Source organism: Diabrotica virgifera, chromosome 10 (genome assembly GCF_917563875.1).
Source record: "Diabrotica virgifera virgifera chromosome 10, PGI_DIABVI_V3a".
In the NCBI taxonomy this organism is placed as follows: Eukaryota; Metazoa; Arthropoda; class Insecta; order Coleoptera; family Chrysomelidae; genus Diabrotica; species Diabrotica virgifera.
Window position 1 is genome coordinate 135491171 of NC_065452.1, and position 17087 is coordinate 135508257.

The window sequence follows — 17087 nt, forward strand, 5'->3', positions numbered from 1 at the left end:
TTTCAATAAAAAAAGAATCGGATATACAGGCAAATGATCTTCTAGAACAATTTTGTGATATATCCCAAATGATAACATAATATGTAGTCCATGAAACCGTTAGAAGTTTTGAACTATTTCTGTACCAAATGTAGTTGTATCGCTAACAATTTTATTAACACTTTCTGTCTAGGTAGTGAGTGAGGAAAGAAGTTTTTCAAAATTAAAAATTATTAAAAACTGTTTACGAAGCTCCATAAGACAAACAAAACTAAAAAAAATAGCACTCATTGCAATAGAGTCCTCACTGGCTGCTACTTTAGACTACACCAATCTGATTGACGAATTTGCCAAAATTAAAGCCAGAAGGGTAAAATTGTAATTTTTGTAAATGTTATTTAATGTTAATACGTATTTCATTTAATTTAAATTATGTTTTCTTTTTAAAATAAAAGTGTGTTCATTTTGTGCAGTTGCATTTAATAAAAATAAAAGTTAAGTTATATTTAAGGGGCGGCATTTCGAAGACTTGCATCATATTGAAAAAATGTACCGCACGGCTCTGGTTACGAGTGATAACAGATTGTAAATTAAATGGAGCTAAATAAAAAAAATATTAAATATGCGACCCATTTCTACATAATAAGAGAGATCTTATTTCAAAGAATTTTACAATATTCTGCATGGTAGAGCTGCTGCTTCTTCTTTGCTCAATAAAATTAATATACATGTTCCATCTAGACCTACCAGATTTACTGCTTGTTTTCATTTCCCGTAAACATCGCACTAACTATGGATTTAACAACTTCACATCAAGAACTGCCAGACTAGTCAATCAATACTATAACACAGATTTCTTTGCAACCTTGATCAGTAAGTGGGGTAAAGTCGTAACAAGGATCCATATAAATAATGGATCATAAAATAAAATACTTAGGAGTCTGGATTACGGAAGATTAAATACGAAATCAGAAATTCGATCAAGATTCGAGCAATCAAGATCAGCCTTTTTGAAGATGAGGAAATTTCTGAGTAACCAAAGACTCAATCTGCAAATCCGATATCGCATGGTAAAATGTTATATCTACTCTATTCTTCTTTATGGTGTCGAAGCTTGGACTGTTAATGTTGACTTAATGAGCAAGCTGGAAGCTTTTGAGATGTGACGTTTTAAGAGAATATTGAAAATACCGTGGACCAATTATATTACGAACGAAATGGTGTTGCACAGAATGGGAAGAGACAGAGAACTTTTGACCACCATTAAAAAGAGAAAAACAGCATACTTGTGCACATACTTAGAAATGATAAGTACGAGTTATTACAGCTGATTATGTAGGGTACAATTGAAGGAAAAGGGGTCCTGGTAGGCGACAAATAATATCCTGGCTGAAAAACATTCGCTACTGGACCGGATTAAACACACAGACACTTTTCAGAAAAGCAGAAGATAGAAAGGAATTTGCAATGGTTATAGCCAAGCTTCGAACCTTCATTAGTGGAGTCGGCACTAGGAGAAGAAGAAGAAGTAATTGTATAGTCAGATAACCTTTTGTATTGTAACCGTAGATATAGATATATATATATATATATATATATATATATATATATATATATATATATATATATATATATATTGTTATATTTCTATTTGATATGAAAATTAAATTTTGATAATTATAAACAGAATTCCATTTAATATAAAATATTTTCAATTTTCTCAACCACGGGCATATAAATTTAGAACAACCTGTATACAACAAATTGTTATATTTAATTTTAAGAAGTGATTAGAAGAAGCATACGAAACTCGGGACAATGCGCTTAGAATAAACAAAGTGAATGGCGCGTACCATTATCGTTGTTCGCGGAAGGTTCGATCATTAGCCTATGCTAAATAAGACTCAGTTGAAATAGATAATAGTTCATTATCGTTGTTCGCGGAAGGTTCGATCATTAGCCTATGCTAAATAAAACTCAGTTGAAGTAGATAATAGGTCATTAAATTTTGTAAATAGTAGAAAGTAATTTTAGAATGGGAATTAACTATTTTTTTTTTTGAAATCCATTAAGCATATTTAGAAAGATTAAAAATTGGTTTTGAGGAATACTGCGAATGAGAGTTGGTGGTGGAAGGTTGATTTGTGAATCTGGAAGGGATATTTAGAAAGTAGGGGAATGAATGAAAAATAGAGATCAGAATGTTTTGAGCTGTCGAGAAGTGAAGTCCAGTAGTAGACGGTAGTGTACGGAGAGTGAGAAAGCCGGTGTAGTTCCGTGAGTGTGGAGTATTTATCGTGGAACGAGAGGTAGGCCAGGTTGAGAGTAAAGAACCTCCTTGAGCCAAGAGTGTCCCGGTAGCTGATTGCAGTTTCGAAAAAGGTAAAACACAGCATCACGACAGAAGCAGGAACGAGAGCTATACGAGCTAGTTTTCAAAGGAGAACATTACTGAAAGCCAGGACGAGGTTTTGATCGCAGCCAAGGATAGCAGGAAACGGGTCTTGTGTGAAGACATTCTCAGTTCACCAGAAAAAGGTCAGTCTCATTTGTTTGGACATGAATGCATGGGTTTTTCGTATTAAATACCACATTATAAATTGAAGAACATAAACAATAATATCAGAAAAGCTTCATCAAACTTAAATAGAATTGTTGCTAATAAATCCTAATAGTTAAATGTTAATAAAAACTTTCAATTGGAAACCAAAAGGAAATAAGATTCCCATTTGTAAATGTTATGTTTAAGAATAATAAGATCTAGCAAATATTAAGCAGTGATTGCCATTTAAATAACATAAACAATACTTTGATTATAATTGTAACCCATATGTGTGTATTATTTTACTCTTTTCTTTCCTATCCCGATTAGGAACCATTGAGAAATACTTAGAAGCCACGTAAGTAAGTAATTAATTTATAATTCGCCCTGAGATTGAAAACATATTGATATGTGATCAGGTTAATTAATTAGATTATTATTAATGCATTGATTAAATTAAATGACATATAAGAATATTATCTCATATCAATAATCAAGATCACAACAATATATATATATATATATATATATATATATATATATATATATATATATATATATATATATATATATATATACACCGTTTTTTAGGCGTCAACGCCCTTCCGGTAGGGATCTATGATATAGATACTGTTATGAATTTATAGTTTAACATTAATTGTAACTGGGCTTGCCCGTTGATAAATAAAATTAAAAAATCAATGGCAAAAAGAACGAACTCCGTTGGAGTATGAAATAATTTCCTCCTCCTCTCCTAAATTGCCCCCAATAACTGGCGTACGTCTCAATAAATACATGCTTAAACACAATTTATCTATGGGGGTTTTTTAATTTTACTTCCGGATTATTGCGAAGGCGGGCAATAACTTAATACAGATGCAGCTTCAATCAAAAGTTGATTAGTGAATATCCGTTTAAAAAAGATACTATTAACTCGTAATAGCACACGCACCCTAAGCCAGTTTAAACCAGGAACAAGCAAGGGGCAACGCCGAGATGCTTCAAGAGGCCACTTATGATAATTTAATATCCTGATTGAAAACATCATATACCAGTTAGATGATTAATATTCAAATGTATCCCTTTTTATTATGTTGGGAAATGTTTGTTATTTTCTAGTGATTGTATGTTCGGCCACTCAATTAATTCGTCGTTATATCCAGAATTATCTGTCCCTGATATTAAAGGTCACTTTAATTCTCTTGGGCATATACATAGACCGATCAAAGAACAATCTGACCCCAAAAAAAAAATAAAGGAAGGATGAAAATTTGGGAATAGGTAGTTGAAATTGTCTATTATTATATAAGAAAAAGTTTACAATTCTACATCCCCTCCATTTTACAACAATTGGGAAATACGAGGTGAAAAACATTTTCTCGGGGGTGAAAAAATATACATTCAAAATAAGTCCAGAATTGGATAAAATGACTAATTTTAATCAACTTTTGTTCTATAGAGTTTATTCACTAAATCAATATTGTTCGAGTTATTTGCGAGTGAATATGTTCATTTTTAACAAAAAAAAAAACGTGTTTTTGGAAGGTTTTTCGCAAAAAACTCAAAAAGTAAGTATTTTATCGAAAAAAAATTTTCTTAGCAAAAATATAGCTTATAAAAAAGTGAAAAAAATGGTGTACGTTTTAGCTAATCAAAGGTAGGTTCTTAGTCGTGCAATTCCAAATCGAATATTTCAACGTGAAATAACCAACAAACGCAACACTTTCCGGGGAAAACTCATTACAACTTTTCTAAAGTGTTTAAAAATGATTTATTTTTGTTTTTTAAAAAAACTTCTAACATTAAAAATAAGTAAGTTACGCTCAAAATATTGTTGGTCCCTTTTATTTTTTGGTAAAAAGAATCGCGAAAATCACCCCCTAATTAGCATCCTAAATAAATAGCCAAGAGTGTGTCGGTTATTTATTGCTTCACAAGTTACTTTGCTTATGTATTCTTTATATTTATGATCTGTAAGTTTTACCGGTTCAAAGTGCTTATTTTTGAAAAGGCTGTGGTTAAAATAACTTGAACGAGTAACTAATCACGAGTTTATACAAATTTTGAACAGCCATGGCATAACCAATTTTTGTCTAACAAGAAAACAAAAAATCCAGAATACCTATTCATAAAAGCAAAACGTACATTTTATTACTCTTTGAGATTATTTCTATTGCTAATAATTTTTAAGTTATTTAAAAAAATGGATTTTTTTTCAAAATTAAAAAAAATTAATAACCATTTTCAGTTTCGTTGCAAAACGAAAATACAGCCGCACCATATTCTAGTCCAATCAGAGAGTGCAGCAAGCACCTCCACCGGTTTCGAAACTTATTAGTCTCTCATCAGTAGGCACGTATGTTGTTCTCTCTGATCCAGTGGCGGCGCGTGACTTTCTCTAAAGTGTTACCAAAACCAGATGCAAAAAACCTTATTTAAAAAAATTTAGATATGGCTAAATGTATTATATAAGCTTCAATAATATCATTTTGTATATCACTTGAAACTCTCGAAAAAACAGTTGATGTTTCTAGATGTTGGCAAAATTTTTGATCTTTTTTGGCAGTTAATGTTAACAGTTCCCTGTAATTGCCTCGATTGTCAGAGTCGTTGCCCTCAAAATGACCATGAAACGCTAATTCTTGTTTGGCCAAAAAACATACGGTATCTATTACCTATAGTGTACTAAGGATATACCTATCTATTTTTTTAACAAACTTATGTTTAGTAATATTTGCTTTAAAAGCTTGGTTAGGAACTTTCAATTCTTATTTTGCCAGACTGAATCAAATTGGGTATACATCTTACATATAGGTAAGGGAGAAATTTCATGTCTCCTTTTTAAAACTCTAAAACTATTTAAATCATCAACCTGGTCCACCCATTTTTTCTGTGGAAACCAGAAGACATGGCCACAAATACAGTCTATTTTTCTTGCAACCACATAACCAATGATTTTCACTGTACCAACTAAATTTAAAATATCGAGCTACTTTTTTTGATTCCTTTTTTAAATTGTTTAAAATAGGTCTTTCATTTTTATTAATCTCATTTTTTTCTTCAAAATTATATAAGGAGAATAATTACTTTTCAAGTATTTGATCGATTACGCAGCGACACTCATCCATGATTAACTGCACGCACAATTTTTATAGGTACTGTAACCAAATTTAAATCTGGTAACAGGGCTACTGATATACACAGCGCGCTTACGCCGTCGTTCCTTCAAAATTTTCAGACACTAGCCGGTCCCGAGAGATAGCGATGATGTAACGGTTACATTGTAACCATTGTAACCACAAATGAAACTGGTAACAGAGTATAATAAAGTGCAACTGAGTCACATAAACTCGCCAATATTTTCGCGTGTCTACGAGTAGTTGGCTATTTACTGAATTAGGTAGGTACTATTAACACATAATATAATAATATATTTTTATTGGCAAAAATATAGGTAAATGGAGTTATTCATCGTCATAAAATATTTATTTGCAAGATTTGTAACTGTTACCAATGGTAACAGTGGTTACATGGACGCTTCGCCAGTGCTCTGATCCAACCAAAACAAACCCCGGCGTGCAGTCCCGGATTGCAACGAACGAAATGGCATAGATACCCTAGCGGCAACTGCTCAAAATTAAAAAAAAAATACTTTAAAACCAATTTTTTTCAAAAGTTAACACTTTGAATCAATGAAACCAAACATAACATACAAAACCATACAAAAGTAAAGTAACTTGTGAAGCGATAACGATTAATTTTATTTGGGAAGCTTATTAGGGGGTGATTTTCGAGATTCTTTTTACCAAAAAATAAAAGGGACCAACAATATTTTGAGCTTAACTCACTTACTTTTAATGTTAGAAGTTTTTTTAAAAACCAAAAATAAACCTTTTTTAACACTTTAAAAAATTTGTAATGAGTTTCCCCGAAAAGTGCTCCGTTATTTGGTTATTTCACGTTGAAATATTAGATTTGTAATTTGACGAAGAAGAACCTACTTGTCACTAGCTACAACTCTGCTTCTACTGGGTCTACAGACTTCACGCATACACCATTTTTTAAACTTTTTTATAAGCTATAGTTTTGCTAAAAATATTTTTTTCGATAAAATACTTACTTTTTGAGTTATCTGCGAAAAACCGTCCAAAAACATGTTTTTTTTTTGTTAAAAATGAACATATTCACTCGCAAATAACTCGAAAAGTATTGACTTAGGGAAAAAACTCTATAGAACAAAAGTTGCTTAGAATTAGTCATTTTATCCAATTCCGGACTTATTTTGAATGTATATTTTTCACCGTTGAGAGGGGGGTATTCTCCTCCATTTTTGTAAAATGGAGGGTTGTAAACTTTTTCTTATATAATAATAGACAATTTCAACTACCTATTCCCAAATTTTCATCCTTCCTTTATTTTTTTTTTTGAGGTTTTCGTAAAGTTTTGTGTTCTTTGATCGAGCTAATATTGCAAGCCAAGAGTGTCAGTTGTTTATTGCAACATTTTCTCTTCTTCTATATTCCAGTTAACCTGTCTCTGGTCGTGGTTCAATACTTAGGAACAATGCTCCAGCCACTACTAGCGTTTCTTAAACTGTGTTCCGCGGAACCCCAGGGTTCCGTGAAGATCATTCAGGGTATCTGAGTTCAATTGCGGAAAAGCTTATTACACCTTCTTGTATAGAGATTGGAAAATGTGTGTTAGGTGAAAAATCTGCAAAAGAGATGTCTAAGATTCCTCTTTTGAATTACTTGAAAAGAAAAACTTAGACATGAGGGACATCAGGACGATTAGCACTATATATTACAATCACATCGCTGTGGTAAAAGAAAAAAACGTCTTTTCAAATGAAATACAGATTGAGAGGGGAGTCAGGCAGGGCTGTGTCCTGTCTCCTACCTTGTTCAATTTGTATTCAGAGGAAATAATCTAGGAAGCACTAGAAGAAATAACTACGGGAATAAAAGTAAATGGTCGACCAATCAAAATACGGTTTGCCGACGACACTGTTTTATTAGCGGAATGTCTTGAAGCTTTGCAACAAATATTTGAAAGAGTGGTAGAAGTCAGAGAAGAAAACGGTGTCCCTAAACACAAAAAATACACAATTTATGGTGAAAACAAAAGCCCAACAGCGTCAAGAAAGCATAACAATACATGGAGAACAAATTAAAAAAGTTGAGAAATATAAATATCTGGGTACAATAATTAATGAAAATAATGAATACACAGAAGAGATTAAAGCAAGAATAGGACAGGCAAAAAGTGCTTTCAACAAAGTGAAAAAAGTATTCTGTAGCAGGGACATTACAATTTATTTAAAGATAAGACTTCTGAGATGCTACGTTTTGTCCATATTATTTTATGGGTTGGATGTCACGAATGTTTTATGGGTTAGATGGGTTGGTGGATAGAGTCACGAATATCGAGGTGTTGAGAAGAATGGGAAAAGAAAGAGAGGTTTTAAATACAATTAAAGTTAGAAAACTGCAATATCTGGGAGATGTCATGGAGGGGAGCCTTATAACTTGTTGCAATTAATCATCATCATCATCACACAACCAAATTTGTCCACTGTCGACATAGGCCTCTTCAAGATGTCTCCACCCTTCTCTGTCCTGGGCAGCTGCAATCTAGTTTGTCGCTATTCTCTTAATATCGTCGGTCCATCTAGTAGGTGGTCTTCCACGACTTCGTTTGTCCGCCCTTGGCGGCCGCCACTCTAAGATCTTCCTTGTCCATCTGTTGTCTCTCTGTCTTGCAACGTGTCCTGACCATTTCCACTTCAACTTCGTAATGCGCTTTATGATGTCTTCCACTCCAGTTCTTTGCCGTAACTCATCATTTCGTATTCTGTCTCTTAAAGTTAGGCCAAGAATGGATCTTTCCATTTTTCGTTGTGCTACTTGTAATTTTCTTATTGATGTTTTAGTCAATGTCAGTGTTTCAGCTCCATAAGTAAGCACCGGAAGTACGCACTGGTTAAATGCTTTTCTTTTTTAGCTTTATTGGGATGTTTTCCTTGAACACGTCTCTTAGTTTGCCATACGCTGCCCATCCTAAAGCTATTCTTCTAGATAGTTCGCATTTTTGGTTGTCTCTACTTATTTGAATTTCGTGGCCCAGATAGATGTATTTGTGAACTGTTTCGATATGGCAGTTTTCTAGTGTCAGTGGTCCGCTAGGTACTAAATTGGTCATTTTCCAACCCTACTTTTTGAGAAACTCGTTGTAGTTCTTGCAGCATTTCGTGGGCTTCCTTTAAGTCGTCGGTTATTAAAACTATATTATCTGCAAATCGTAGGTGGTTCAGCCTTTCGCCATCGACATTCAAACCTCTGTTTTCCTATTCTAACATCTGGAATGCATGCTGCATTACGGCAATGAATAGTTTTGGTGACATGTTGTCTCCTTGTCTAACTCCCCTTTTTAGTTTTATTTTTTGAGTTTGGGTATGGAGGTTTATTTCTGTTGTGGCATTTGCATATATATGTTGAATAATGTTGGAATATCGGTAGTCGATTCTACAATCTCTCAAACCTCTTAAGATGGCTACCATTTCGATAGTGTCAAAGGCAAGTTACAATTAATATTACAAGGAAAAATACAGAGTAGAAAAAATTGTTGGGAGAAGACGCATTTCCTGGTTAAACAATCTGAGAGCTTGGTTTAACTGCACTTTTGCTGATCTCTTTACTTTAGAGCATCGGTATCGAAAGTGCGAATTTCCATGATGGTTGCCGACTTCTCAGAGGAGATAACACATGAAGAAGAAGATTGAAAAACCAGGGGTTTCACAATAAAAGTAACTACTAAAAAAGGTTCCATTTATCAAAAAGATTAAGAAACCCTTCAGTCTAAGGAATTGGCCATCGTCCTACAAATTATATTAGGGCTTCCTTTCATGTTCCAACACATTTTTCTAGTATTTTTGCCCTGAATAGACCTTTTTTTCATCTTTTAACATCCACCACTTGATTTTTTGTGGTCCTCTCTGATATTTTGGGTCAATTTCAAATATCATTTGGGTCAAATTTGTCGTGGGCATGTTTTTGGTGAGAGTAAAACTAAATTGAAATGAAACACTTTTTAATTTTTATTAAATAACATTCATTTGATTATATTACTAGATACTAAATACATATTTTTACAACGTATACCTAAGCAATAAGAGATTTTAGACGCGTAGATCATATAGTTGGTATTTTTAGATATTGCACATCAAAAAGAGATCAAAACATTCTCAAGAGAGAGTCCAATCAGATTATCACCACACTTTTAATGTTTGTGTTTTTCACTAGGTTATTTGTACATTCATAGTTTAATCAAAGAAATAATAATTTTATAGTCGTATAATCCTAGAAACAGACGAGCCACTCTGAAGCGCTGCTGAGTGGAGCCACAATGTGGCTAAGACAGGCGATTTTGTAGCGCCAATGATTTTGTAATGGACGCCACTATCAGCGAGGATCGGGCGACAGTGGCTCTCGTCTGGAATGACACATATAATTTACATAAGAATTTACGGCTAATCATCGAAAGCTACTTTGTGGCGCCACAGAATACTGCTGCAGAGTGATTCGTCTGTTTCTTCGCTTAGTCAGAGATAAAACAATCATACCAACAAGCTGAATGTTGCTAAATTTTGCTGAAAAGTTGCAAAAAAGTTTGCCACTTCTATCCCGCACTTCCCCTAAAACACCACTCATATAGAGGGAACGGAAAACATTGACCAAGAATCTGTATGTCATAGAAAAAAGGTTTCAAATAAAAAATGCAGCTGAGTTAATTTTGAAAAAAAAATGTTTATTAGCACTTTTTGTGGAGAATGAACCGTTGTCTCAGAAACAATGCTTGAAGCGACTGGCGACTTTGACTGACCAACGTGTCAAAGTGTCCTATCAACAAAATTCAAAATGAGTTTTAAAGCGAGGAGTGTAGATTTCCTATACAATTTTTGTATTTTGCCACAAATGAAGTCAGTTTTTAGAAAGCGGTTAAATCAATAAATGTTTCGCGATCTTTGCCATTATTTACGATTCTCATAATATCAATCAAATTTAGGACTTCCATTTACGTAGAATTTCCATCGCAAGAGTCTGATCTTCAATACCTTTAACATATGCCTAAAAACCGCTGAATTTAAACTTTCACATTATAAACGATCTAAAGCTAAAGCATTTAAAACTGAGCCTTTTCGATGTCATTAGTAGGCACATTTTTCGAAACTACACAACTTCAGCTACAAATTCCACCAAATGTCTTCTTTAAAACTCAAAATCAACATTTCATGTTATAGGCTTTGAATATTAAGCTCTAACAATGGAAATTCCATAGCTATCGGTCAATGGAAGTGATAAATTTTATTGATTTCACGTGAATCGTAAAAATAGCAAAACTCACGCTTTAAACGTTTATTTATTTAAGAGCTTTATAGTAATTGACTTCATTTGCGACAAAGCTGCACTCTTCACCAGGGTCGTAACTACCATTGGGGCAGTACCCCTGGGCCCCCGGACAAAAGGGCCCCCGTTTGGTTGGCCGCGCATAGATTGTAACGAGGTCAAATAAACTTTTTAAAGTTCTTTCAGTCAAGTTCTACTTCGAGTTGGCCGATTGTAATAAGTAAACGGCATATTAATTCTAACAACTTCAATGATCGATTTTAACCTATTTCACCTGCGCCATTATAAAAAATTTTGTCTCAAAATCTCTCCATGAAGTCACCTCATTTTCTTTGCTTTCAAACCACAAGTCTTTTAAATGGCTTCTTATAATTTCTTTGCAGTTTTTAAAGTTCTGCATATGTTGGAATTTGTTTTTTAAGATTTTAATGAAAAGTACCGGATGACATGTTCTAATATCCCCGCCAAATTGGATTCTGCTCTCATTACAGTTGTAAGGTACTTGACCGAAATAAGGTCCGGTTCCAAATAAAGCCCATCGATTGTTTTTACTAAAAAAAATCGAATATTTCTCAAGGTGACGTTTGTCTCTGGACGATACTGGCATCTATTGGCTAAATCTGAACTTAAATCGAGGTTAAGTGTGACTACGCCATGTTGATGTCAGTTGCTTGTCGAGTTGCTTGTCCAGACACGCTAGGCGCACATCAAATTACTATTTTCAGGTATTTATGAATTTATTGATAAGTTTTGAAATAAAAGTGATAAATAATTTTGTTATATATATGATCTGATAGCTTATACTTTATATAATAGACAACATGTAAAATAACGTAGTGTAACGTTTGAGTATTTATAGTTTTTCATAAAAATACAGGACAAGACACGGGTAAAGAAGCTGTCCCTATTAAGGCCCACCGGTAGAGTTCTAAACAAGGCCCGCGAGCCTTATTTGGTGCCTGTATATTTTCAGCAATGTTTATTTATTTAAAGCCTGTTTTTAAAACGTCACCCAGAGGTCGCAAAAAGAAAAACACAAAACATGAACCCTGGAAGAATAGCCAAACTTAATAAGTTTATAGTAAACGACTATTATAACAAGTTAAAAGAGGTGCTGTCTAAATTGAACATTTTTGATAAACCGCATTTGATCTTTAATATAGATGAGAAAGGATGTCGACTTTCTCTACATAAATAACAATCAGTCTATGCTAAAAAAGGATCAAAAAGGGTACATATAGGGTACTCCTAAACATGGTGAAAATGTTATTATAGTTTCATGTGAAAACGCTCTGGGCCAAGTTATACCTCAAATGATTCTCTTCAAAGGAAAAAGAATGCAGCCAGAATGGCAAGATAATCTTCCAGCTGGTTCGACCATTGAAATGACAGAGAAAGGATCAATGACAACATCAACCTTTATAAAATGGGTACACCACTTTGCAAAGTTTAAATCACAAGGTCCCGTTTTACTTATTTTCGATGGAGCAGTCTCACTTAGACGCAGGTATTGTTGATGCAGCTGGCTTCCATGGCATTACACTTTTTTGTATTCCTAGCAACACTACACACGAGCTACAGTAGATGGACAAATCTGTATTTGCGCCTTTTGAAGAATATTGGGACCAAGAGGTTTTGTTGTACTGGACCATCACAAAAACTGACGAAGGTCGTACGATTAATAAAAGAATTTTCGGAAAAATATTTTCCAAAGTCTGGCCAAGAGCTGCTACACCTCATAATGTTTCAATTGGGTTTCGTGCCACAGGCATATATTTGTTTGACCCTAATGTTATCCCGGAACAAGCATTTGCTTCATCTGAACTGTCGAGGCGAGATAACGTAAATGAAGAAGATACTCCATCGCTTACACAATCGAGGACCGATGACAGCCAGGCACCAATGATACAAGAACGAGAGCCCTCTAAGAAAAAGTGTCAGAAAAGAAAGATTTATTCTTCGCCAGATTCAAGTACAATTTCAGTTTCCGACATCTTATCTTTTCACGATGATTCCAGTAATGACGAAGTTATTTTGGAGACTTCCTTTCAGGAAATTTTTCATACACCTGAAATAAAAAAGAAAATTGTCCAGCCCCGAGCAAAGTCACTTAATTATAGAGCGATTACAGTAAGTAAAGCTTTATTTACTGAAAAGGATAAAAATCAAGACAAAAAACCTATTAGTGATAAAGGGAAACAGACGAAACCAAAAAAAGAACATAATATAAAACTAAAATCCCTCAATGAAAAGAAAGATAAAGGAAAAATTCAACATTCCTTAAAAGATATTCTTGAAGCAGGTCCAAGTGGATTGCAGTCTAAGGTTTCAAACTCATGAGAAAAAGAAGAGAGCTGGTTTTGCTACTTGTGTCAAGAGGACAGAATAGCAGATATGAGACTGTGCACCAAATGCCTTAAATACGTACACGAAGAAGGTTTAGGATTAACAAGCAGAGACAAAACACTTACATTTTTTTGTCCAAAGTGTGATTTCTAGACTGCGGATTATTATAAAACTGTAAAATTGCTTAAATGTGAATAAACGTATGTTTCTGATTTAATAAATGCCTTTATTTAATGGATATCTTGCAATAAAACACCCCCAAAAATAGTTAACAGTATCTAATTTTATTAACATCTAAAATCATGTATTAAATTAATGAACAAAATAAAATAATAATAAAAAAAAGGTGGGCCTTATTTGGATCAACTGATGGGCCTTTTTGGAACTACTGTACCCAATAAGGCCCACAACACTGATTTTGAAAAAACCGTTATAACTTTAAAAGTATTAAAATTTGATAAACTGTACCATAGTAAAATGAAAGAGCATAAACCTTTCATTCGCTTTTAATTGCTTTGAGAAATTAACTCGAATATTTAATATTTATTTAAACATAATTAAATAAGACGGGCCTTATTTGGGTCAGATACCTTATACAGTTACTTCCCGACGGTCTCCTCCTTTTTGACATTTTCCTATCTCCTTCAATTTGTCTTCCAATTTTTCCATATCGAATTTTAATGCATTCTCGAATGATTCTTCCACCTTTTCAATTTTTTGAATCTTCGCAATCTGGTTTACCTCTTCCTGCATTTTGTCTAAATAAACCTTCATATCTTCATATTTTTCCAACTCCCACTGAAAAGTCTTCATACCAATCTCAAAGATATTCCTCAAAAGTGACTCTAAAACCCCTCAATCCAACACGCTGGGCTGGAAGATTTGATGCAGTCAATACATTGAAACACATATTTTGCCATTTTTTAAAGTGCCTTTCAAGTCTAGTTCTGACAAGTAACAAAAGAAATGAAAGAGACGAAGCAGCACAACTGAAAAAAGAAACTAGAATCATTCAAATTTGTTTTGTTACTAGTTGTGTAAAATAAAATCCTTGAAACCTTCAACATAGTCTCGAAAACACTGCAATCAAAATCTTTGGACCTTTTAACTGCTTACAGTTTACTTGAAGAGAGCCTCTAATTGAAATGAGAGGGCAATTTGAAACCTTCTTTAAAATGCCTTCAAATATGTGTCAACGTTGGGGAATACCAGTAGGGTTCGCTCCAAAAAGAATGCAAAAGACGCTCAAAAAAGAATGCAAAAGAAAAACCATTTCGATGAACTTTGCGAAGATGAAAGATTTCAAGATACCAAGTCATGATTTAGAGTAACCGTGTTTTACTCAATGATCGACACATTATGCCATCAGCTAGACACTCGCTTTCAAGGAATGAAAGCAGTGTTAGATACGTACAGAATTTTTCAACGTGATTTTATTTTAAATGCAAACGAACAACGAACAAGACCTTCAAAACGAAGCAATCAACTTCGTAAAACATTTTCCAGATGAGGGATGGGGGTTTACCCCCCCCCCTTCCTCTGGGGGTAAACCCATGAGAGCCACCGTTAGGGCCCCACATCAGGTTTGCCCCGGGGCCCCCAACATCGTACTTACGGCCCTGCTCTTCACCTTTAAAGTGTCGATTTTTGCTGATTTGATACTCTGATAAAAAATAACGAATTGTTACTGTCGAGTTTAAAAAAAAATTATTTAAAAAATTGATTTCGCGCGCGCAACTGACATTCAAAATCGATGGTCGCTTTAAGCGTTGTTTCTGAGAGAACGGTTCATTCTACACAAAAAGTGTTAATAAACATTTTTTTTTCAAAATTATCTCAGCTACATTTCTTGGTAAATCCAGATCTTCACATTCTTGGTGAATCGATGTTTTGGACTTTTTTGAATCTTTTTTGGGGCCATAGTTAAATTTGGTCTTGATGGTTTTCTTAATTGTGCATAATTACAGAAGCAAACGTTAAATTGCGCATATAAAAATTTTTCTTTTCATGTTTTACTAAATGTACAAATATACTTGTGAAAAAACGCAAACTTTAAAATTACAAAATATTCTATGACGTATTTTATAAATATTGTACATACACTTAATATGAAGGTCACAATAATTTTGATGAATATACAGGGACAGTCATAGGAGGCCGGATGAAGGGACTGATGAAGTGATGAATATTCCTATCAGCTGAATACGAAGTATTTGTTGGTCCTTGTGAAGTGCTCGATATACAATCCGATTCAATACAATTTCCACTATTTTCATGCAGTTTCCTCATGTGCTTTTTTAAATCGAAATTTCGGCAAAAGCCTTTCCCACAGACTCTGCAAGTGAAAGGCTTCTTATCATTGTGCGTGTGCATATGAAAAGTGAGGTTGTAAATTTGGTGAAAGGCTTTGGAACATACAGAACATTTATAAGCTTTTTCTCCACTATGCGTGAGTTTATGGTTCTTGTAGTTTCCTTTTTGATGGAAACCCTTTCCACAAAACTCACAGATGAAAGGTTTGTATCCAGCATGTATACGCGCATGCGTGTTAAGTGTTGAAGACCTATTAAAGGCTTTTCCACATGTATGACATTTGTGAGGTTTCTCAGATGTGTGGATAATTTTGTGCCTACAGAGTGTGGATGCCTGCCTAAAACCTTTCCCGCAAATCTTACAGACGAAAGGTCTAGCTCCTGTATGGACCGGCATATGCCTAGTAAGGTTGTAATGAGCATTGAAGACTTTCCCACATTCTCCACATTCAAAACTTTTCTGCTTCGGTGTTAACACGGGTGAACTCACATTCGAAGAGGACGTAGTTTTTGACTGTACTGCAACAGGACTTGTTTTAACTTGGTTAAAGTGGAGGGATAAAGGATTCACTGAAGGACTGCTACCAGTTTGTTCGGAAGGTTCTGGGACTACTGACGAACTGTACACAGATACTGATCCTAACATCAGTTGACTAGGGTGATAATAGACTAAAGGGTAATTCTGTAGAAAATCTGGGGAACGAAGTACATTGGGAACATATTTTTTAAAGGCTGATTCGAATGCCGAGCTCTGGGGTAGATTAAGTATATTATCCTTTCCTCGTTCGGGATCCGATTTTCTTAATTTAGTATCCGGTTCCATGATTTTTGCTATTGAAAAATTTAACGTCCTTGCTGGTGAAGATGGAGGCTTCTGCTGTGGCAGACAAATGTTGGTGGATATTTCGGCCATCGTAAAATATTTTATGATTTCCTGCAACAAAAAATTAATAATTAATCAAATACTGTAGATTTAAAGTATACTTATTTATTAATACTATATAGACTTTAGAAGAGATAAAAGATCATTAGAATACAACAAACCGGCATATTTGTATTTCATGGACCTTAAGAAGGCGTTTGACAGAGAAAAATTAAAGGACGTTTTCCTTTTATTGTACGCAAGAGAGGTACTTCTAGGAATAATTAAAAAGATCGAAAATATCTACCAGAACAACACAATACAAGTAAAAGTAGAAGAAGAACTGACTGACCCAATGGAAGCTGGCAACGGTATAAGACAGGGAGACTACCTAAATCCTCTATTGTTCAATCTGATCACGGATGAAATAATAAAAAAAATAAGAACTAAAAAGGATACCAAATGCGAGGAAAACAACTCAAAATAATTTACCATGCAGACGATGCAATACTAATCTCTCAAAGTGAAGAAGATTTACAGCGTATGCAGCACCAATTTAATATAAGCGCCAGAAAATTTAACTTGTTAATTTCCCCACAAAAGATGTAAATTAGAGCTGGAGGATCAGATCAGATAATAGA

At 34.2% G+C, this 17087-nt stretch overlaps 1 protein-coding gene across 1 annotated transcript in view; it reads right to left on the reverse strand.

Annotated features, from left to right (window-relative positions):
• Window positions 1-14070: 14070 nt before the first annotated feature.
• The window catches only part of LOC126893328 (fez family zinc finger protein 2-like), a 180784-nt gene continuing 177767 nt past the window's right edge, over window positions 14071-17087 (reverse strand). Inside the window, exon 2 of the mRNA XM_050663380.1 lies at window positions 14071-16518. Coding sequence (XP_050519337.1) covers window positions 15388-16497 — 1110 coding nt within the window. The 5' untranslated portion in view covers window positions 16498-16518 and the 3' untranslated portion in view covers window positions 14071-15387. The remainder of the gene's footprint in view (window positions 16519-17087) is intronic.